Genomic DNA, 23,691 nt, shown 5'->3' on the forward strand with positions numbered 1-23,691 from the left:
TTATATGCGTTCGAACATCCCGAAAGTAAGACCTATCCAGTAATTAAATCAATTAGTTTCTAAAACATTTCATATCACAGCGTCTGGTTAGTGCTTGGACTCACAAAAATGAGAATGTGTTTTTCTGTTTTTAGAAAGGGTGAAAATATAGTGGTTCGTTTATAATTACTAGTGATTAAAACACTTTTCAGTAGTTGCACTACTTATGGGATGATCTGATGTATTTGTAGAAAATTTTCATTCGAGGTAGTCTTCTTCTCCTGGAGTATCCTCTGGAAATTTTATAACTAAATTATAATCTAAAAAGAATTACATGAGCGTGTGTATGCGTGATTCGAGCTATGTATAGTTGTAAGTTAAACTTGTATAATTTATGCAAAAAAGAATGGTCATCTCCCCTGATCACTTTATAATATCCATCGGTTGAAACAGGTTGGGGGACTGCATTAGCGTTTTATCTGTATATGTTATTAATGAAAGGAAAAAAAAAATTAACAATGTATCCAAGTGTAGAAACAAATTATGGATACAGCGAACAATAAAAACTATATAAATATATATATACATATATATATATAAAGCATTGTAATATTTTTTGATGCATAAATACAACTTTTTTTAGATCAAATTATTGTAATTAAGTATTTATACTTTAATGGTATAGATTAGTTGATTTTTACAGTTATTTTATAGTAAATATTAAAATAGTTTAATTAAAATTTATTTATAAACACTTTTATTATTAGATCGTATAATGTCACAGTTAATTTAACAATTTGCCTCTCTGCAAGCAGAAAGATTTTACTCTTTACAGAAAGCAAACGCGAAAAGTTAAAGGTGTGAAAAATATATAGCTTAAAGTTTCACTTTTAATATCGACAAGTGTCGAACTTTTTTTAAAGTGAAAAAGTACATTTTTCAACTAGCACTTTGAATTGTTAATATTGATTCTTGTAGACAAAAAAATTGTTTTGATTTTTTAATTTATATAAAACTACAACGTTAAAACGTTAGTTTGTGCTTAACGTTATGGAAATGTTTAAGAAATATATCACAGTGAGAAGAGATACATTCGCTGTAAAAAAATAATATTTTTTAGTGTATCAATTTCGCATTTCATTTTCTTGCTAGTCTGCTATATATAAGAAGAATAGGCAATAACTTTTCAAGATCATCATCTAGCGTTATTAGATTTCATCTATGCATCACAATAATGTTTAACAAACAGTGAAAAGAATGCCCTGTGGTATTAACATATTGTCGACGGAGGACATGAAATTGTATGAAGTGTTTTTTGTTTACTCGAAGACTATGTATATTTGATCAGATGCCGTCAACAGCATGTTAATATTATAACAATTATATTATAATTATTCTAATTGTATCGATTGTTCAAGTATATATTATTCGCTTATCTTTTCTTGTTTTCCTTCACAACTTTCTAGTATATTAGAATGCCTGAAGCATGCATTTCAGTATCGCGTATCATGTTTCAAATTCTTTTATAATAATAGAATTTTAGTTAGAAGTTCTGTTCTCTTTCGAAAATCAACTACATCGCTCGCTTGTTAAAAAGTATGTACTTCCCGTAATCACCATGTGCATGCTATATTACGTATATGTAATACTTGAAGGCATCCTCGATTTGTAGCACATAACGTGGATACGTTAAAGCTTTCGTGAATCTTATGAAAATTTCTAATATAGGAAATACGTTCGAGAAAAAAGTGCGTAATAAGTTAATCAACCCGTAAGACGGTAGTCTTGAAGTAACACGTGACAACAAACCTATAACAATTGGAGGATTTACTTGCTAATAGTACGTTTAAATTAACACGTTGTCATTAACAATAGGCTAAACAATTTCTAGGCTTCCAATATTAAGACGTTTAACAAAGACGTTCGTATAATTTATAAGTAAAATGGAAGGAGTTTACGTTATCATCGTCTTCTCTCTCCCAAATTATAAAATTTAGAGGATTTTAAAATTGGGAGATTATAAATTTAATTGAATGAGGAAAGAAATAAAAGCCCTACGAGGTCCAAGAGGAACCCTTTTAATGTTATCGTTGTGGTAAACGAACCGATAACAATACTGCATCACCGGAGATCGAGAATAAATATAAAATTTTATCTTCTGTTAAGCTTGCACCACAGAGCACTGGCTGTTAACAAATGCATCAGTACACCGATACCAACGATCAAAATGAGATTGTTTGCGACGCTCGTGTCGACAATGTCCATTTCCTTAAGGAATTGCGTCGGTTTTTTATAATGACAATAAAAATCGTCGCATTTCAAATCCAATCGACCGAAACCGTAGACAGTGTGTAAAAGGCTGTGAAAGCCGGCGCGGAAATAGGATATGTGGAACATCCATCGGAATATAATCGGTGTGTCCATGTAACGAATGCAAAATCCGAATACAGAGAATAAAACCGCAATTATGGGTCCCGCGAATACCGCAATCTGTGAACAGAAAAAATTTCTGTAGAAATTTTATGTTGATTTCCCCGATGCATAGTTTACGCTCTCGTGGCATTTCTAATGTGATTCGTTAGAACAGGAATACTAGGAATAATATTTCTTCAAAAAATAATCTTATTCCCTGCTACTTCAAATACTGGATGATTAAATTTAATAAGTTTTTAAGTACTTTACGTTACTGTTGTAATACCTGTAATTAATCCTTTTAATATAATAACGTATAAAATGTTTATGATGGGCATACCCTCACTGGTGTAGTTGCACCGATGAAGAAGCCCCATGCTTGAGCTGTTAAACTAGAGGCTATACTAAAGACCACGAAGGAAATTATACGAGGAGTTTCCACGGGCTGTCCTGTTAACCAGTAACTCACGCCCAAATAGGTCGCCACACAAGATGCCTGGAATGGTATTTCCACCAGCAGCATACTAATGTAGTATGGTGCTAACCGATACCATCGATTGAAATGTTCTCTCGAAAGGATCCGCATCTCCACTGGAACTGGAAACAACGCCAATAATTCTTCCAACTTTTTCTTCTTCTAAAACGTTCCATTCTCTCTCTCTCTCTCTCTCTCTCTCCCTCTCTCTCTCTCTTTCTCCCTCTCTCTCTTCACACACACACACACACACACACATACGCGCGCGCGCGCACACACACACACGAACACGCACACACGCATAGAGCTTTCTTACAAGAAATAAAAATATCAATTTTGTTTCATATCCTAAAGTATAAAGAAAACATAACCAAAGATTAGAGTAGTCTTCCAACCGCAAAGCAAAAATAAAAGAAGTCTTCGAAAGCCACGATAACCAGAAATTTATTTATAGCGTTTTGAACTGTATAGCTTCGACCGTCAGTTTCACTTTCTTATACGAAACGTATAAGCCATGAAAGTTTAGACAGAATTCACTTTGAAACAGTTTCTAAAAGATAGCGAAAGAAAAAGAAAACGGAAAATGGAAAGTGAAGATGAAAAAAGAAACTTGTTAGGGGAGAGACAGTGTAGTTGACCGTGGTTCATTACGGTTACACCAGGCAGACTACGATTGTTTAGAAGCAAAAGAAAAGTGCATTTGATTTATGATAGCGAATGCCTACTAGATATGTACTGTTAATTGTGTGTGGCGATTCGGTACGAGATACAATCACACGTCGCGGCTCCTTGACCTACATACATTTCCTGGCATAGGTGGTAATGCAGAAAAAGAATTAAATTATGCTCAATCCTCGTACGATGAAAGACATCATCAACTTTGAAAACTGGTTTCTCAGGATATTTTATGTCGTAAAAGAAAAAGGCAAGAAGAGGAAAATTGGTTTCGTGCAAAGTTTAAGCATTAAACCAACGAAAGATTGTGTTATTTGCAACGTTGCCAGCTAAATATGATTAATAATCTAAACCTGAGAGACTAGATTAGAAAAAGACAAGTAAGTGATTTAGAGAAAACAGTTTCTAGTCTACAGATTTTCCGTTTAAATCGATCTATGTCAGAGTAATCTAATTGATTGTGATTTTTTATAGTGAACTTTGGTAAATACTTACAGGCAAGTGTAACGGCCATTTTACCCGTATAAACAACCAATAGTAACGATCCATAAAGATAAACGTAATTGGCAAGTACACCATTTGCTCTGTAACCGCTTCCCATGTACAGATAGCCGAAAATTACTCCAATTAACAGATGGCACAACAGACGTACCACCAACAACGTGTGGTCTCTTTTCAGGCAGAGTAATTGCCTTTTGTAGAGCAGGTAACATTGGGCGATGAACCCTGCCGGTAATGGCGGTTCCTCTCCTGTCTCTGCATAAACGAGCCGAATTTTCAAGTATTTTATCAAATTTATCGAATTGTAACGCTTCGAATAAATATTGTGCTTTTTCTACAAGTGATCCACAGTAGGAAAGATATAAACGATGCTGGTTTCAAGGTTGTAGGAGATCAGTAATTGCATGCTCAGACTCGCGTATTTGGATCAAAATAGTTATAGAACAATAGAAAAGAATAGACAAATAAATGGATAATAATTTGTTATGATTACCCTCTAATTGTGGTCTCATCGTGCATGTAGTGGACTTATCGTCCTGACTTATCGTATCTACAGCAGCTGCCAGCTTGTCCACACTGATGCCGTAATCACCGATCGCGACTTCCAAAACTGTAATGAAAAATGTGTATTTTTAATAAATTTTTAGCAGCCTTCCATAAGATTTTCATTCATTTCCGGCCGTAAAATTGATAGGCAATAAACGCTGTCCTACGTACGAAAGTCAGCTGGGTTATGGTAGGGCGGACAATCGATTCCGATTGAGGACATATGAGGCAACAACGATTTAACCGGTCCCTTGTATATGCAGCGTCCATCGGCAACTGCGTAAATAGCATCGAACATCTCTAGGATCAACGCACTCGGTTGGTGTATTGTACATATTACCGTACGCCTTTCCATTTTGGCGAGGCGCGCTAGTAACGCGATACACTGGCTACAAGAAGACGAATCCAAACCTGGAACAAGTTGAACCAATACGTTTTTAATTTTCCGTCAGTTTCAAATTAGAAAACCTTGAAACCTTAAGCTTTTCGTAAAATCGCTTCTGCAAGAAGCACAATGGTTTAGAGTTTTAAATTAAAGTTAAACGATAGGTACGGTGCATCATGAACAATGACGGCCATTACGAAACGCGTATATCGGCTGGAAACCTTGTACGGGCAAACGAAGCTACTAAGAATTTTTTCACTCGACCTCTAACGTCACTGCTTAGCTATAGGTATCTACTTATGTACGTGTCGTTCCGAAACGTGCGCACATGTTCGTTGCACATGTGCAATTTACGATATACCAAGCAAGTAAAATATTATAAATACAAGTATGTATAATCTTATGATTGATAAACTTGTAATTAACATTAATTACTGTTTCCCATCAATAATTCTCATCACCTTGAATATTTTGTTATCTCCAGAGGTATCGGAAAACTGTTTCTAACTGTTGAATGTTCAATCCCGGATATAAGATATTTCAATGAAGGAAATAAAGGAACAGACAACGAATTCTGTGTCACGATGCACATTGGAGGTGTATTTGTTCCAGATTAGTTCCAGATCGATTTTGGTGAAATATTTTACAAGGAATGTTGGCCGTTGACGATACGCATGACCCGCCGTGCCAGTTTCATGATCAGCTCGTTCACCCGATATAACAACCCGATTACCTTCCCCGTGGGTAACATTAACAAGTACACCTAAAGCGGTCAATAACATGACGTTACAATGTATGATACAAAGACTTGATGCTCGGTCCGATACTTGTCAACGGGTCTTAATCAAAAAGTTTCGTAATTACCAGTTGTTGGCTCGTCGAGGAATAATACTGAAGGATTGCTTAAAAGTTCCAAGGCGATATCCAGTCGCTTTTTCTGTCCACCGGACAATTTTCCGCATAGCGTGTCATAGCAGTGGCTCAGACCTAAGATTTCTAACAGTTGAAGTACCTGTTAACAAAAATGAGAAAGGAAACATTGGAGGATATCTAAAAAAGAACTCGGTGTTGTTATCCGTACACTTCTTATACTTGTTACACTTGCGCTCTCCCGGATGTTATTTAGCCAATCATGCGTAATACTTGTCTGGAAACGATGACTTTAATATCTCGTTCAACCAGCGTTTAAATTTCTAATAAACGTTTTTTCAGGCACGGAAGTATCTGGCTTCGAATGCTTTAATTGATACGAACTTGAGTGTGTTTGTAGGCAGAACTGATAGCGTAGCCGAGTTTCAAGTGTGCAGTTAATGTCATTGCTTCTCCTACGGTGATCTTTGTTCTCATCAAGGATTCCTGTTGTATGTAGCACGAAGTTCTCTTCCACCTCTCGCTGTACGGAACCCTAACCTTTCCATTCACTAGAACTTTCCCCTTGACACCTTTCACTCTGAAACATTATTTCATTTCCGGATAAAAGTTGATCGCCTAGTCAAGCTAGGATCGCAGCATTTCTATGTTAAACATTTTTCAACGGTAATAAAATAGAAACTCGACTACTCTCCGTTGTTTGTATTATATATCGTGTTAGAACGCTGGTTCCATACATTTTATCATGTAGTCGAATGGAACGTGTAATTAAAGAAAATGTTTCAACAATCACTCCCTCGTGCTATAATTGAAAATCCAATTTCCGGAAGATATTCGTTCCCACAACTTTCAGTTGACATAACATTTATTTCTCTAAAACAGCGACATTTCTGGATAAGTTTAGACAAAAAAGTTAAGTTATAAAAAATAAAAATATTGTCGTTTATTGAACATTCACTGCATACAGTTCAGTGGTTATCAGAGGCTAAATACTATTATAATGATCCTGCTTCAATTACCGATGATGATTTAGCGAATATATAACATATCGCGATATGAATTATTGCATTTAATGACTTGATTTTAATTTATCGATAACGATGCAAAGCAAAGTTGTGAACTCTTTAACGCAATAGCACGGTACATGGCAGGATACATTTATCCTATCTCTTTGTCCAGTGTCCGTAAACTATCATTATTCACTTATCGATTTATCAATGGAATTTTCTACGTGTCAACAAATTGCTAGATCGATTCAAAGTTCAATTGACATTGGACGACTAGCTTGATATTAGGTTTGGTACAGTACCGCCTATTCTCGTCTAGATTGTGCTTATTCCTGACTAACGATATTGTAAAAAACAGAAAATTCTATCCTGTCACAGAAGAATGACTAATACGATTAACATTTTAAATATTAAAATCTTTCTGATTTCATTCCGTAAGTCGTCGTTATTACTTCTTAATGCAACGTTTTGGGACTGGATTGTAAAAAATGACATTTGTTTGCGACATTGCCGAGTCAGAGGGTAATTTCTAAGCAATGTCACGTATCGTGCTCGATGTTCTGACGCTTATAATTTCTGTGTAATTCGTATCTTCCTGGTTTTTACATTCTCAGAATGGGATGTAATGATTATTGCAAATGTGGTCATGTGTAACTGCTTGCGAATTTCGAGCACGTACTCCTTCTGACATACTGCTGATCGATCTTTTATGAGAACCTGATCGAATAATTGATTATTTCACGGAAACGTATTCGTTCCTAGAAAATTGTCACGATAGTATCGTTTCCAATTCCCTTTATATTCAATTGTTAACCCCATTCACTGCCAGGCAAATTTAACACATCTTGTCCTGGGTGCCAAGGTTTTATTTTAAAGAAAACATGAAACACCCTTTCTAATAGTTCCTAACCCAAACGGCTATAAACGTATTCCCTGATCAATTGCAATTAATCTAAAATTGTAGCGCACGCTACGAAATATCTCTTAGTCGGCAGTGAATAGGTTAAACAGGAGTAAAGTTTTCAGTACTTCTTGTTATTTCTTGAATCGAATCGCGAGCACTGCTACAAGTTTCGACAGTTCATATACAACAGGCGAACCTCCTGTTTGTGACGTTCAAGGGTAATGGTCAATGCACTGGCCTACTTTTTAACGTGTGCATGTGTACACGAGTTGGCGATCTTCTTAAAGTCGAGTGACAATTATATAGCGTTTATGTATCCTATTCATCGTTTGGTCTAGCGTACAATGGATGTTAATTGTTCGAGCGTGTAAGAATCGTGGGATTACCAGTGGCGGAACTGTAGAGTGCCGCAACGCGGTCGACGATGAAATATAAAAGCACTACAAAGGCACGCAAAGGTTGGGCATTCACGTTCAAGTTTAGCAGCAACTCAAAGCGGTAGTAGACCGTGTTCTTAACTTATTTTTCTTCGAACATCGAGTATATGTTGAGTCAAACACTCACGTGTATGCGGCTAGAACGTTCAATAATGTCGATTTCCCAGCTCCAGAGGGACCCATTATGGCTACCAGCTGGCCGGCTTTGAATTCGCCGCTGACACCGTGCAGAATTTCATTGTATTCTGTAATAGAAACAGAAAATATAGGTGGATGTAATTGGGAATATGATTTGAAACATGGAACAAAACACTAACGATAAGCGGAAAAATTTTTGCGAAGTAACGCCATACACTCCTCCAACAACCAATTATCGACATAGCAGTTTCGGCTAATCACAATTGGAGAGTAATTTATTAATTATTAGCTACAGTCAGAATTGTTTTAAACTGATTTACGAATGTCAAATGACAACGAATCTGGATTCGATGAGATGCATCCGACAGTTTTCAGAAAAAGTCGCATGCCAATTCGAGATGTTAATGATTGAAACGACATTATACGTGTCAATCATCGATGTTAGTAACACATGTTCGATTCTTCCCACTAGCCATACCGTACACATAGCAGGTCAAGGTAAGAATAGAAGCATTCGTTAACACTTTGTTCCTACAAGTAGAATAGTGCCAGTTCATCGGTTCTCCCTACTGCCCGCCGTGATTTTTCATGGTGTAGTAAGTAGATCGAGTATTAGGAGCCCGGCAGTGGATTCGGTAAATGCATGGAAGATACTTATCGTCGCATTTTGTTTCCGTAAACAGAGTTCAAGTAAACGGAATTCTACCGTAATAAAAAAATGTTGTAATTCTCTGATCGTAACACGCTATAATTTAATGTCTCTTGTAATGCATATGTCTGTATCGGATGTTCAGTGAAACAGGGTGCATAATAGTTTAGGCACACTCGATAATTTGATAAAGCAAAGCTATGAAACATATGTAGCTGAGATATTGCAACTCTTGAATCGCTAGGAAATTCTTGGTCTGAAAAAAAAGAGAAAACCTTGACCCTTTAGTTTGTTAATCGATAATGTTAAAACCTCTCGTCGCACGCTTCAGTTTTATCGGTATTATATAAATTGCGATGCACAAATATGTGTCGCAATCAATGTTTATAATTGACGGTTTAACCTCTCGATGCGAACGAACAATTATCTCAAGAAAAATGCAGTCCACGTGAAAGATTCGACGATTACGAACGATTTACCGTGGGAAAGGAAACTTGTGATGGAAAAACAGACAACTTCCGGTTCCGCTCGCAAACGATTGCGGGTTTTATGGCTGTTACGCAACAGTGAGGATCCTTAACGTTCGAATTCGTATGATCTCGAGGCATATTCTTTTTACTCATTCTTCCTCGTTTTATCCATGAAGAAAATGAATATCGTTCCCTTTTTTGAATAAATTTTAATGCGATCGACTTGACAATTCTGCTTATCATGGTTTACGTATTTACATAAACCACAAGCGCTGTGCGAGGGCAGGTAACCTTTTATAAGCCGAGGTAGAGTCGAGAAAATTGAGAAAGGGATAATTAAATTTTATAGTAGGAAAGTAGGAAACTCGTTATATCGAAATATTAATTCTCTATTCTAAACTTTAAACGCCTTATAAACGTATAAATAAGATGCAAGTTATCTCATAACATTTTATGTTAATAATGTTTGCAATTACTGCCATCGGGGCACTAATTTATGTGCATGTATATCTACGCGATTTACATGCATCTGTTTTATAGTTACAAAGTATCATTTTATCATTAACAATCATTAATTTCTTTCCTTAAGGAAACTAGCTTAACAAGAGAAGAAATCGAGAAAAATCAACTTAACGACATTGCTCTTTTATAGTAATCTTTTCAGTAGTAAATGTTAGCAATGAAATTTTAATGAGAATCGATACGCGTTAATTACTTGGCGACGATATATTTCTTCGCGAGCAGTTCACGGTCGAGATTATACCGTTTCTTTTTTGCTTAATACACGGAACCCTAACCGCATATATTGAATCGCATTAAATATCCCTAATATCGTTTGAAGTAATGTTATTCCGTTTAGTTTTGTGATCGCTTATTATAGGACGGTGTGGCGTACGTTATGTATATGCATGAGTAACAGCGGCACGAGTATTCCGACGAGTGCTCGCGTCATTTCACATGAAACGAAAGAAAGAAAATATTTGATAGGTAGCGTGGCTTTAAGGCGAATGCTTGAAAAACGTTGATCTTATGTTATATACGATGGCTAGTAACTTGCGGCTAAATATAACTCGATGTTTGGTACCGCTTTTAATTGAGGGAAAGATAGGATATATAGCGCTGTCTTTTATTGCAATATAGGATACTAAGCTGACGAAAATACTTTATTACATATACACCGATTTAAAAGTATTACCTATGTATGTTGGGACAATTGGCTTCGTTGAATTTACTAATTTACTAATTAAATAGACAAGATTGCATGTGCCCCATAAAAGAGAATTTGGCAATAAACGTTGTTTAATAAAAGTAAAGATCCATAAAAATGTTTACAAATGTGTCTTAATATAGTAAGTAAGTTCGACGCAACTGAATTTCGAACATAAGAGTGATTCATGCGTTGAAATATCGATGCGTATAAGTTGGTTTTAAAACGACAATCGCGTTTATTGACCGTGCATCTCTGCTCTTCTTTTCCTTTGCAAGCACATGAATAATACAAAAAATCTTGCGAACTGATTAAAGTTCCTCTAAAGATGTCTATCGTTCAATTGTTTGCAGTGGCGTATAAAATTATTCGAACGAAATTTTATCTAAAAGTATTTTGCCAATGGCAAACTGTCAAGTAAAGCGAGATTGGAAATATCATTTGAAGTTTCTATACTGGTCCTCGCTATATTGTCGAGTCAGTTTTGCACTAACTGGCTTAAATTCAAAGCTAACAGCTCGAATCGGTTGCTTCACTCGACTAGAAGTATCTTTTTTAAATTTCAATCGAAGGTTGAGGTTTATTCAACTTTTTCCTTGCTTCGCGCGCTTTAAGTGCTGCGAAGCGTGAACTTGAAGCGAACTCCGTCATTTTGGATGACTTAATATCTTCGTTACTTTTCTCGGTTACAAAAAATTCTACCGAGACAAATTTGTTTAATCGGACAACATTGTAGAAACTGCCATGACAAATTCGATACCTACCTACGATAAAACATTACCCGAGAAGCGTTTAATACGATTTCTACTGGTTTCAAGGTATTTCAGATCGCGAAATGCAAAACACTTAACATTTCGTTGTGCATATTTTTGGGTGTGATGGAAGTAAGATCTGATCATTTGGCTGGTCTACGGATTCTTGAACCACGACCTATTCCACTTTGTCCTAAAATGCTTGAGTCGAAGCTGATGGAATTCATATCGAACGTATGTTGAGATTTGAGAAGAAAGCGATTTACAAGAAAGAAAGTTCGATAGAAAAAAAAAGAAGAAAGGTAAAATAAAATAAAATAAATGAACAGGCGTATGTAACTAGCAAACTAACGCATGAGCAAACCATAATCTTTTGATTAAACGAATGACCTCGCTGCGTAATTATTTTAGTTATCTACAGTATGGCCTCTTCTCGCGGTGGACGGCGGTTCTAGCAGTCTGCGCATATCGGAACGATTCCTTTTTTGTCAACTTCTAACATAGCCAGATCTTTTCAAAACGTCCAATACTACTTTCTCCGTTTAAAACTTTCTTTGCTACTCGCAGGACCACTTCGCGCACCGCTTTCTCCCGACGTCACGGGGAATATTTAATAAGCTGAAAAACGTAGAAATGCGCGCGATCGACTCGAATCGCCCCAAGCTTTTATCAAGTACTGACCTATGATTTTAGTTATCATACTATTATTTTCCTGTCTTCATCTTGTTTGCCGAGAAAATAAAAAAATTTCCACAATTGTTTCTCTTCCTCGCACTAGGAACGATAAAAAAAAAGCAAAGTTTTATCATAAAAATTTCATAAGACACGTTGCTAAAAAGCATCCTAACTCGTATCATTATCGCCTGCATTGCGAATACAATAGATACGATTAAAATCTCAACGTTTGACCCTGACGTTAATGATAACAGAGCAGAACCGTATGTTTCGCATGTTTAAGCTTTTCAAGTTTCGTCAATGACGCAACATGACGAGGAACACATGGTTTGTTGACGTCATCGTGCCCGAGTTCCGGTAAGCGACGTTTCGAAAAGCGTGCAGCGTCGCGATGCTGGCATATCTTGGCTTGTAATACGAAATCGTTCGAATCTACTTTCCCTTGTACCTTTGCACTCTTTCAGGGAAAATCGACGCCACCTTATAACGAAATAAACGATGCCCTCCAGTGCGCAAGAGAAATCTTCATTTTATCGTGAGGATAGTAGGAAATGTATGGTTGTAATGCAACAGCTACGGGCGTTAAGCTGGATTTCTATACGTACGTGTAAAGAAGAAACTGTGGTATAGTGAAAGTGGAAGGCTTCTCGACTGTTTAGCAAATAAACATGTTCCCGTGAATACGTGTGGTGCTTCTAACGTAACGTTTATAGAAAATTTTTTAGTATTTAGTATATTTAGCAAGAAAAGCTATTTATCGCTTTTAAATTATTTCCATTACTTCTACGCAGCTACGTCTACGATGTATATACTTATAAATCCTTTTACAACATCGAGACGCATTTCTGTGTTAACAAAAGGTTGTGGCAACAGCTAAGAATAGTTAACAGCCATTCCATAATATCAAAACGGCAAAGAGTAATCAACTTACTCGGTTTGAGGTTGTAAATACTCCATTCTGAAACCACATAGCGAATATTGCAGAATGTTAGGTCCACCTCAGGTCTCTTCGGGAAGGAGTGTTTCTCTTCAAAGAAATCTCTGTCTTTTGCGGCGATCGCCACTCCGTGAACGTCATCATGGCTGGTGTGATCGATTTGACAACAGCTCAACGACGATCTCGACGGCGAACAATGGGGCTGTGCGCTCATCTTTCGATGAATAATGATTACAATTTCGATACGTTCGTTCTGATCACGATTCACGTCTGTAATCGCATTTCTAGTACCGCACTACCGATCCCGTACTTCTTTCCTTCTTTCTCGATTCGATTCTCACGGGTTCGCTGCGCACGCGATTCTATTACACCACGCGCATAATTGGGTCACGTGTCGTCTGCAACAAGAAAAATAATCATCGGTGTTATTCGTTAGATTTTCAGTTAACGAATCGTCCAGTACATATCAATTGATATTTCATAGTGAAGCATAAGGTAGAAATGAGTTTGAATTTTTGCATACTAATTTTATTTAACTTTTGCTTAATAATTGTCCTGTCACATCGCAACATTAACGCAATGTTATCTGTACGAAGTGTCTTTTAAGAATCATTTGAATGGAATTTCAACGTGTTTATATGTAATAGATGGAAAAATGTGCGAGGGAAAATTATTATTTTATCTTAGAAAAGACGAGTAATTCTTTTCTTGTGTTTAAATAGCTACAATTTCCATAATAGGCAGTGTAAATAGAGTTTCCTTCGGTTCCATCCGTGATTTTAATTGAAATAAATTTCGTGAAATAATACGAAACAGAAGGAACAGAAAAAAGTGAAATAATCATTGTAAACATAGAAAATACAGAAACTGATTATGTAATATGAAAATTTATTTGTACGAGTAAGCAAAGTTTTAAATCCTCGACCTACTCAGTCGCCGGTTACTTCACAACTCGTTCCTATCTTACGATTCTGAGAGCTATTTTGATTCATGTCCAAATGTTTCTTCAAATTTTAGTCAATATTTGATCGAGACACTTTTTTTTATCAACAATTCATTCGGATCACGTAGGAAAAAAGATTGTAAGAAGATATATAAAATGATTTTGTGCTCAAAATTTTGGCCACAGTCGTGAGACGCGGTGTTAATTATTCCAGGAAAAAGAAGGCAGGAAGGTCACCATTTTATATTATAGATTCAGAAAGTTGTTTCGGTGGTCAGGATCTCGTCTAATGTAGCAATGAAAGTAGCATAAACCTAGCCGCCGTACTACTCGTTTCGTAATAGCAAGAAAACCGGCTCGAAGTCGTATCGAAGGTTGGGAAAAGAGTGCGCAAGGTGCATAGCTTGTCCTTGAATTTGCGATTCCAAGTTTTGATCAAAAACTGCATTTGCAGTTTTACATTTTGCTAAAGGAAGCAATCAATGATGATCTTTTAAAAATTTATATTTAGCTACTCATCTTCGTGCAATCTTTCCTACGATCGACAGACATTTTAAAAAACAAGTATAGAAATATTACTGTTAAAGAAATCAAATAATTATGCAAATCTTCTATGATATATCTATTAGACATATTAATACGAAATTACACTTAATTCGCGGAAAGACCAATGAATTTGCCATCGGTGAAGCGTCTTCGTGCAATTACGAGTTAATCTTTGGAAGACTAAGAATACTAAGTATGTAGACTAGTTGGGCTCAGTTCTTTGTGCAAAGTTGCCGAGAGAAGCCTTTAAAGGTTTCCGAGGGATTCGAAAAGTATCGAATTGTAATTCATTGGTAAACTTGTGTGGGTTGGTGGAAAACAGAGTGACTGAATGAAATTATACAATTACAAATGAAGGCCTTCGATATGGGTGTCTAATCGATACATTAACTGCTCGTTGAATTGTTATATTTCAGAACACTGGTTCAGAAGGGGAGATATATAATTCAATGATTCATTACTTGTCACGGACAAATGTCTTGCATTAATAATAGTTGACTACCATGAATAGTATTGAGCAGTGTTAGTATTCAAGCTCGTTAGTGGCGCTTTATGTGTAAAGAATAAATAAGTATTTTAATGTATTCATTTTTTAAACAATCCGTGTAAAAATGTATTCGTACCCACTAAACGCTTATTTTAATCGATTCGGGAATGTTTGAAAAGAATTACGTTTAATCGCATAATGTTTGGAAAGTACCATAGACGGTACGAGACTTGACCAATTAATTCTTAGATGTTCACCGATAGTGTTATTTTGACAATATCAAAATCCTAAACTACTACCTTTAATAGACGATATCTGGACCTTTTTTGATCAGCTCAATCGACCATTGCGACTGTATTTTTAGCTATTTGTCACTGGACATTCCCTATCGCGTTTTTTATTTCGTTCGTCGACGTTTACCGTGACTCATGCCGCAGTTTATTATCATATTCAACAAAGCATAGTGATTTCATTGGTTTCTTAGTTTCTTGTCATTAAAAATTTACATGAATTGACAGAATCCAATGTGGAGTAACATAGTTGTTAGTTTCAGCATTATAAAAAGATCCTTGCATTAAAAAAAAAAAAGAAGAAAAAGGATAATGACGAAGAAATGGCGTAAAGTGTTGTGGTAATTTATGGTAGTAAGTGGTCAGTAAAAAGATCATGGACATTAGCGAAATGTGGGAGACATACGATAAGAAGTTGGAAAGGTGCACAGAGACTGAAAGAGTTTAATGCTCCGAAGAATTTGCAAGATTCTTCATGTTACGCGGCAATTAAATTTATAGTGGATCAGATTAGAGTAAGACTTGGTCGTTTGAAAATTTGAAATATCGATAAAATTATTAATTGAACAGTTAGCCAATTATCACACAAGATTTGTTCGATTATTCGGTTATAAATAATCGAATTGAATAAATCAAATCTGCACTGTTCAAAGCCGAGTCTTTATAATACCACGGGATTAATGTACCGTAAGGTCACGTATCGAACAAAGCATGCAACAGACAGAATGTATTGTACCTTGTATCACAGCTGATAAAGTCTAATCAATCATGAATATAAATTCTTCGTATAGCTCTTTTCACGATTAAATAATATTATCGTTGCTTTTAATCTAGTCCATTCTTCGATACGTGAAATGGTAAAAGGTGTTCAAACGAATAAATACGATAATAATAAATGACTGACAGGAAATTAACGAAAACAAAAAATTCGAACAAACATTGCGGAGGAAAGAGAATTGAAAGAACAAACTATTCCGTGCTGTTCAGAAAATTTATTGCGTTCACAAACGGAATGCTAAATCAATCGATATAGAAATACAATGATCTTGAACCGCAAACGGTTCTGATTCATTAGGGTACAGACGCCCTGACCCGAACTTGTTTATCTGTAATTTTAAATTGCGTTCCTATCTAGAATGTTCAGACAAGACAAATTATTTTCTACGTCGAGTTTCTCCTTTGTACTGATAAACATTCTATCCTGTCATTCAACAAAATCAAAACGATTCAGGTTTATCGCAAAGTGTAATTCGTCCTGAAGTGAGTTATTGAATGCATGAAGCGGAATAATTTTGATAAGTACAAGTACACATAATCGATGTAAGTTTAATTAGGACTGAGTTCACTCGACGGAACTTTGGTTTAGAACGGATAGAGGTAAGAAAGGGAGGAATCACTTTCACTCAGTTTCCAGGGTAGAAAGCAATTCCTATTCAACGTAATGTTCATTTTTCGAAAGTTTCGTACGATTTGTTAACGAGCTCAATTAATATTGTTCCATCATTGCACGATGAATCGATAGCAGCGAATCAAGCGATGCATCGAAAACAAAAAATTTAAACGCGACACTATTTTCGATACTTCCACGGAAATGAAATTTTTACGTTTATAATATTTTAATCACGGACCTATTTTTGGTGAAAGCAAGCAATAATATTATAGTATTCGCAATCGGTTCAGTTGGCACAGTATTTCAGTCACTGTTGAGTAATAAGAACATTCGTTATCAGTTAGTATGTAAACGTTGCGCAGTTTCAGAGTTGCATAGTTTGTTGATTAAAATGACTAACGCCAAAAGAAAATAGATCGTATAGGTGGTGCACGTGCCACTAATCGAGGCGACAGGGGACACTAACTATATATTTTACACTTAATTACATTTTTTACGAATAAATTTACGTGCTTGTGTTCGGATAAATAACCACTTGGTGAGTTGGTAGGTGCATAACGTATCCGTAATCGAATGTTAAAGAAAGACGGTCAATATAAGTATGGGATTAACAGTTTCGCAGTTAAACAACATGTTAAACGTATGTACTCATTTATAGAAATTTAGGCGTATATATCGATCGATTCAGCTATCTGCAATGCTCTGTAATCTACGTATAAACGTGTGTGCGTTTAAGTCCCGCGTTTTATTTCTTTATCACTGAAATCCTGTATCATTAACATTATATAATCATTAAGAAGTCTGAGAAATTGTATATTTTTATCATACGGAATAAGATTACGATTATGAAGAGTTAACGGTTAAAAGTATCATATAAACGACGAATGGCCCGATTAGTTACATTCCGTGGCGATTCTTGATGACACGTGACAAATGATCAAGAACATTGACGATATTTTTTGATCTGTTATTTGTTCCGTTTCTTTCTTCCAATTAACGAGAAAGACGTGGTATTCGCGTTCGATTAAAGGCTGTTGTAAATTATCGATCTACGCATGTTTTAGCGAATAAGCAGAAAAAGTTAACGATATCTTCGTGTAAACAGAACAATTTTATTTATTAGTTATTTATTAGAAATCATAATAATTTAAACAAACTACCAGCTTACTCCCTTCTTCTTCTTCTCTCTCTCTCTCTCTCTCTCTCTCTCTCTCTCTCTCTCTCTCTCTCTCTCTCTCTCTCTCAATTTCAAAAGTTTGATTTTATTTTAACAAGATTTATTCGAATTCCGTGTTTTTTCGTCGGCTCGAGAGTTACTATGTTAGATAATCAATGAGTATTGCATTTGCAATATTTATGTAAGTGGCGTAGTTCATTGTTATTTTAAAAAAGCGTGTTGTCACGCCAATGGAGAAAATGGTGGTAATAAATCCAACGAGAGTAGTCATCGCTTATATATGATCCGATAATGTTAGAATGTCATTTTACAGTGAGAACGCATCAAGCTTTCAGTAGCGAGTTAATTGACGAGAAATAAAATGCATCAATGTTGGACTCCATTATTTTCTGTTTACACATGAGGTGTTCAAGTACAGTCATTTCTGTAGACACTGCAGCTAATCTGTACCTAAGTTTCTCATGTAAGCGCGGTGATCATTCGTGCACGTAGGTATAATTACCGATTATTCTCGACACATAAAATAGCAATCATTTTTCTTTAATTAATGAATATTTATCAATGGATTTCTTTCTTGTATAAAACGTGCTGCTTATAGTTTTTTATTCCTATTTTTATGCAAAGCAACATTTACTATTACAAAGAGTTGATTATAAAAACAATACTGGTACTACTGATACTACTATTACTACTACTACCACTATTACTACTACTACTATTACTACTACTAGGATATACCCGTTACATTCAAGTGATATTATACTTTTACTTGATTTTGAAATCTTTTACAAGTGCTTAGTACCTAAACGCGTTCCAGATGAATGTCATATCTAATAGAACATGAACTTGAACTGGAGCAAGATTCTGCGATGCTATCGTTAACGAGTGATAACAGTGAACTTTACGCGATTTTCATCTTAGCGAATGGTTTATGACTTTGATATTATGCAATGGACCAGTAATGCTACTACTAATGCGAATTAATGAACAAAAAATAATATTTGTAAACTCAGCTCCCACAACTAGGACATATGAATAGATCCGTCGTAATATGAGCAATATATGAAATTCAAATGTTTTTTACTGATTTCGATACAACTGCTACGTTTTTATCAACTGTACGCGATTGATAGCATTCATTATTTGATGTAATCAACAATTTTAGTGGTCTTAAAATGCACTGTATCATGTGGCTTTCAATCTTTTCTTACTAACCAACGCTTTTATATTTTAATTAAACCATTCCAGATGAGGTATTTTTTGGAGAAAAATATAAAGGAAAAATTTGTTTTCCTTTATATTAATTATTTTTAGTAGAAAAGTTATTTGCAATAATAATTTCTCATCCTATTATTAGTTTTAGTATTAATACATTAATAACACACTGTTATATATCTTATTCTCAGGACTACTCTTTTATGTTTAATGACTGATAATTCAGGTTTAGTTTTCAAACACACATGGTGTGTTGCTTGTCCCGAATGATATCGTCACAGGAAGTTTGAGTGAAAATGCGCAAAATCGAATAACATACGCCTGTTGCCCTTCACGATTGTTCGATTGCAAAGGTTAACCAAACACTTCGAGGAAATAAACGTTACTGTGAACTCTTTTATAAATAAAATGCTCCTATGAATGAATTTTTAATAAAAATATGTTTCAATGTTAGTCCATATACGAGCGGAAAAGTCAGTGGAAGGACGTCAAAACGGAGGAAGTGGAAACATTGCTCTGAAAGCAAGGAGAAAACAGATTCCGAACGACTCGTGCTACTTTTTACTTTCAGGGATGACAAGTTCATGTATGAGCGCGAGTTTATTTTCACGATTCCAATTTCGTATGGAAAATACTGTCAACCAATGTCAACCATTGTGTTACCATTAGATGTAACTGTCGAATTTATATATGCAAAAGGAATGTCAACGTATTCGATGCAATAAAATTGATTTACAATTATCTTACCTTATAATTGGATGAGCTATCGAGGCGTACAGTTACTTTAAAAGATGAAGAACGTATAAATAAAGGTAACATGGAACATGAAACGCAGTAGCAGTCACCGCCTCCACACAGAACCAAACGACCCGACAATGTGCAGAAGACTGACTCCGTCGTTACGGTATACTGCTTTTCGTTTTCGTTGCTTTCTCGTTTCACGCATGCGTATAGCATGGCGCGATATATGGATCGTTGAGAAACGCCCGTTCGCTGAATGTTTAGTTATTTTTATTAAAATGTAGAATAATATATAATTATTTATATTTATTAACGCCTTTATATTTTATAGTATAAAATAATGCGTATTATGTGTTTGAAAAATATAAATGACGCAATAATATCTTGAATCCGAATGAAAAAATTAAATAAAAATGAATAGTAATTTATTGTTAAATGTTAGTTACGGGATATAAACGATGTTTATAATTTTTGGATCCTTTGTATATATTCGAAAAGTGAATAGAATAAAACTGGACTTATTAATAATTAAATAGTTATGAAAACTAAGAAAGAAACAAAGTATTTAATGATCATAAAAGTGTATTATTTATGATTGTAGAATACACTATGTGGGAGAGAGAGAGAGAGAGAGAGAGAGAGAGAGAGAGAGAGAGAGAAAGAGAGAGGGTATAATTTAACTTTAGTTTCTAAGATTTTCACTTAGTTTCAGTACTGTATATTCCATATTATTATTACGGGTATGATATGGAGAAAATTATCCTCAGACAGATACCGACATAGGTGAAGTAGGGTTCCATCGGTAATAATCCAACTGTTGTTATTTTAACCACCGATAAGGTCATAGGTAAATCACTTATCTTGCGAAACACTAATGCAGTTATTAAAAAAAAAATATCAATTTTTAAATAATCCTGTTATAAACATTAATGGAGCGATACGAAAGTGCTGTCTATACTATGAATTCGTTGTTGTAAAAGTGAAAAAGTGTTAGATTATCTACAAATCCATATATTACGATTTTTTTCAGTTACGAATCGATTTATATTATTTTGCAAAAGCAGATGTAATTGCTTCCTTTGAGTTTGCAAGGTATCGATTAGAAATTTTTCTGAAAAGGAAGACACGTTCTCCATTTCTGTCTTGCCGTTCTTCATGATTTCGAGTTCATTGATAATTGCATCGGTCAGATAAGCTCTATTCTCGAGAGCCACCAATTTTAATAAATCAATATCGTCAAGGAAATGGTATTCACTGTTAGATTAATCAATTCTGACGGATGTACTCCCAATCAACATACGTTCGGATAAGCTAAGCTTTACTTCTCTTTAGATAATGCACTTGAACTGAAACTAGTTGCAAAAATGGGAAAGAAATTTTATCATAATGTTCTTGGGTTTACACACGAAATACACACGTATTTCTCCTTAAAAATTAATTTTTATTGTGAATAAAATCTTGATAAATTATTGTTTTTGTGATAACGTTTAGAAATTAATTAATAAACGATATGAACATTCCGTGCAGTTATTTTTGCCTCTTTTTAGATATATTTTACATCTTTTTTACGTAAAGAATTTTAATTGTACTCCCTAATAAACACATATGGTATCCACTCCGAACGGGTCTGCGTCGACGATTATATAAAGTGGAAGTTCCAACATTTCGGATGAAAGTTTAACTAACATCTTCGTAACCATATTTGTATATCCTTCTCCTGTGATTAGAATACAATTTAAAGAAGAGGTGCAATCGTCTTCTAATAATTCCCAAACGATGTCATCTTTCTCGGATCAATACCATTTTGGCTCTAGCGCGAATGGAAGTTACGTTTGACGTAATGTGAGGAATAAGAATACCCCCTGGAATTGTGCAACCTATGAGACGATCATTAACCCATTCATTGCCAACTACGAGATATCTCGTAGTAAGCGTATGTACCAAAACTGTCGATTGTTTTATCTAGATGTATCTGCTCTGGCGCCAAATTCTAGGTTTTGTCACTTTTCAATTCGTAATAAAGGGAGCGTTTCATGATAGAAATATTTGTAATTAGTAAACGATGAACCGTGGTCATCAGAATCATTATTAAAGCAAACTTTTCTTTGCTTTTCTTATTTGCAAAATTGATATTTGATATTATATTTATTATATGCTAGAATTTAGATATCTGACGAATCATGAATATGAAAATAAATATGAATATAATTCTGCAACAAGGAAATTGATTTTGTTAACTCGTGACCTTTATGAGAGTGGAGGTTTGACGATAGTGAGGACGGATGTATGTATATAAGCAGTGCGAAGCTGTCGAAAGTTTTTTTGCCGTTTGTACGCCGTAGTGAGAAGGTCAGGGTGAGGATGGAGTTGGTCGCTGCTGATGGCTAGCTGTGGAGGAGCCGAGGGTAGTGGACACTGGTGGATGATTGTGGACGGCAGTGGACGACAGTGAAGTAGCGAAGGGTAGTGGACATTGGTGGGTGATTACGGACAGTGATGGATGGTAGTGGATGGTGATGGCCGGTAGTGGATGACAGTGGAGTGGCCAAGGATGGTGAATACTAGTGGGTGATTGTGGACGATTGTGGACGTCGGTGGACGGTGGTGACGACGATTTTTACCTGCCAATTGGTGAGTGAACAAATTAAAGATTTAACTGTTCGGTGATGGAGGTAGAATTCTATTCAATATTTTTGATATATCAAGATATCAACCTAAGGACTACGTGCGTAGACATAAGTATAGCTGTAAACTCGATACTAAAAGCGCCCGAACCAGTTAAAAGATTATAGTTTGTAACTTCTGATAGAGATAGATAGATAGATGTTCCCTTGTACAAAGATTTCATAAATTTACTTTCAATAATTTTCCATGGTGTTTATTCATTCCATTATCCAATTATTATTTCATTAAATTTGCAACAGATTATAATAATTTAATCATTGGTACTTTTAGCATCGATTCTTTTTGCAGTACAATTAAAATTTTTCAAGTCTTTTTTAGGATTTTGAAATTTTAAATTGGATTGCAAATAGTTTAAGTTAATTTTTGCGAAGATATTTGTACATTCACATAAGGTAATTTTATAGATGTGTTACCTCAATCCTTTCTATCCTAACTTCCCTCGTTTATCACAAGAATTATGCTTACGTTAATCAGTTCATTGGTTATTATAAATTATTCGCTAAGTGGTATAAGAGTTGTTTGGGATCTGACATATTGCATTTCTTTGTTAGCGATAAAATTATTATTTTCCTATTCATTAATATTGTTGGTCGAAATTAGGGATTTCATTTAAAACAGTCGTGCATAATCTGTGGTAATTTCTATCTCTCTGTGATGTTTCGACAAAGGGTTGTTTAATGGTTGAACATCCACTTCATTTCTGCTTTATTTTAATTTCTGCATTTCTGAATTTCTGTTTATTTCAAATATTTCATTTATTCACCGATATTCGTGCAATCGCTTTAAAAAAATTATTTATATGGGTAAGAACTCTGTAATCGCAAAGTGGTTTCATTATTCTCTTTACATTTAGAAATAAGAAAATGGTATTTTCGATGAATACAACGTTAGAGGTATCACTATGGTATTGTTTTACGTCAAAAAAGTCCTCATTCTTACCTTTTCCAAAATTCTTTGCGAGTACTTCACGCAAACAAGTTCCATAAAATTATGATCGAAAGAAGATATTAAGGGAATCTTGAAATTTGTGGTATTTTTTTCGAATCTGTTCCCGTTGTTTAATGGTTGGAAATTTTTTTCATTTCTGCTTTATTCCAATTTATGCGTTTGTCGCTGGATCACCGCCGGATCACAGCTCGATCACCGTTGGATCACCGTGTGATGCGTGCGTTTTTAGTTATCAGCACTTAGAGTTATG

At 35.2% G+C, this 23,691-nt stretch overlaps 1 protein-coding gene across 1 annotated transcript; it reads right to left on the reverse strand.

The window, feature by feature from the left end:
- Window positions 1-1,081: 1,081 nt before the first annotated feature.
- On the reverse strand, window positions 1,082-19,941 carry LOC143428482 (ATP-binding cassette sub-family G member 1). Its single transcript, XM_076903385.1, has 10 exons — window positions 19,815-19,941; window positions 13,014-13,417; window positions 8,319-8,436; window positions 6,228-6,423; window positions 5,838-5,985; window positions 4,760-4,999; window positions 4,536-4,652; window positions 4,037-4,297; window positions 2,732-2,988; window positions 1,082-2,469 (listed from the first exon to the last, which is right to left on the reverse strand). Exons 2-10 carry the CDS (start codon window positions 13,231-13,233, stop codon window positions 2,131-2,133), a joined length of 1,896 nt encoding a protein of 631 aa, XP_076759500.1. The 5' UTR covers window positions 13,234-13,417; window positions 19,815-19,941; the 3' UTR covers window positions 1,082-2,130.
- Window positions 19,942-23,691: the final 3,750 nt, after the last annotated feature.

The sequence above is a fragment of the Xylocopa sonorina genome, chromosome 10, assembly GCF_050948175.1.
Source record: "Xylocopa sonorina isolate GNS202 chromosome 10, iyXylSono1_principal, whole genome shotgun sequence".
NCBI lineage: Eukaryota > Metazoa > Arthropoda > Insecta > Hymenoptera > Apidae > Xylocopa > Xylocopa sonorina.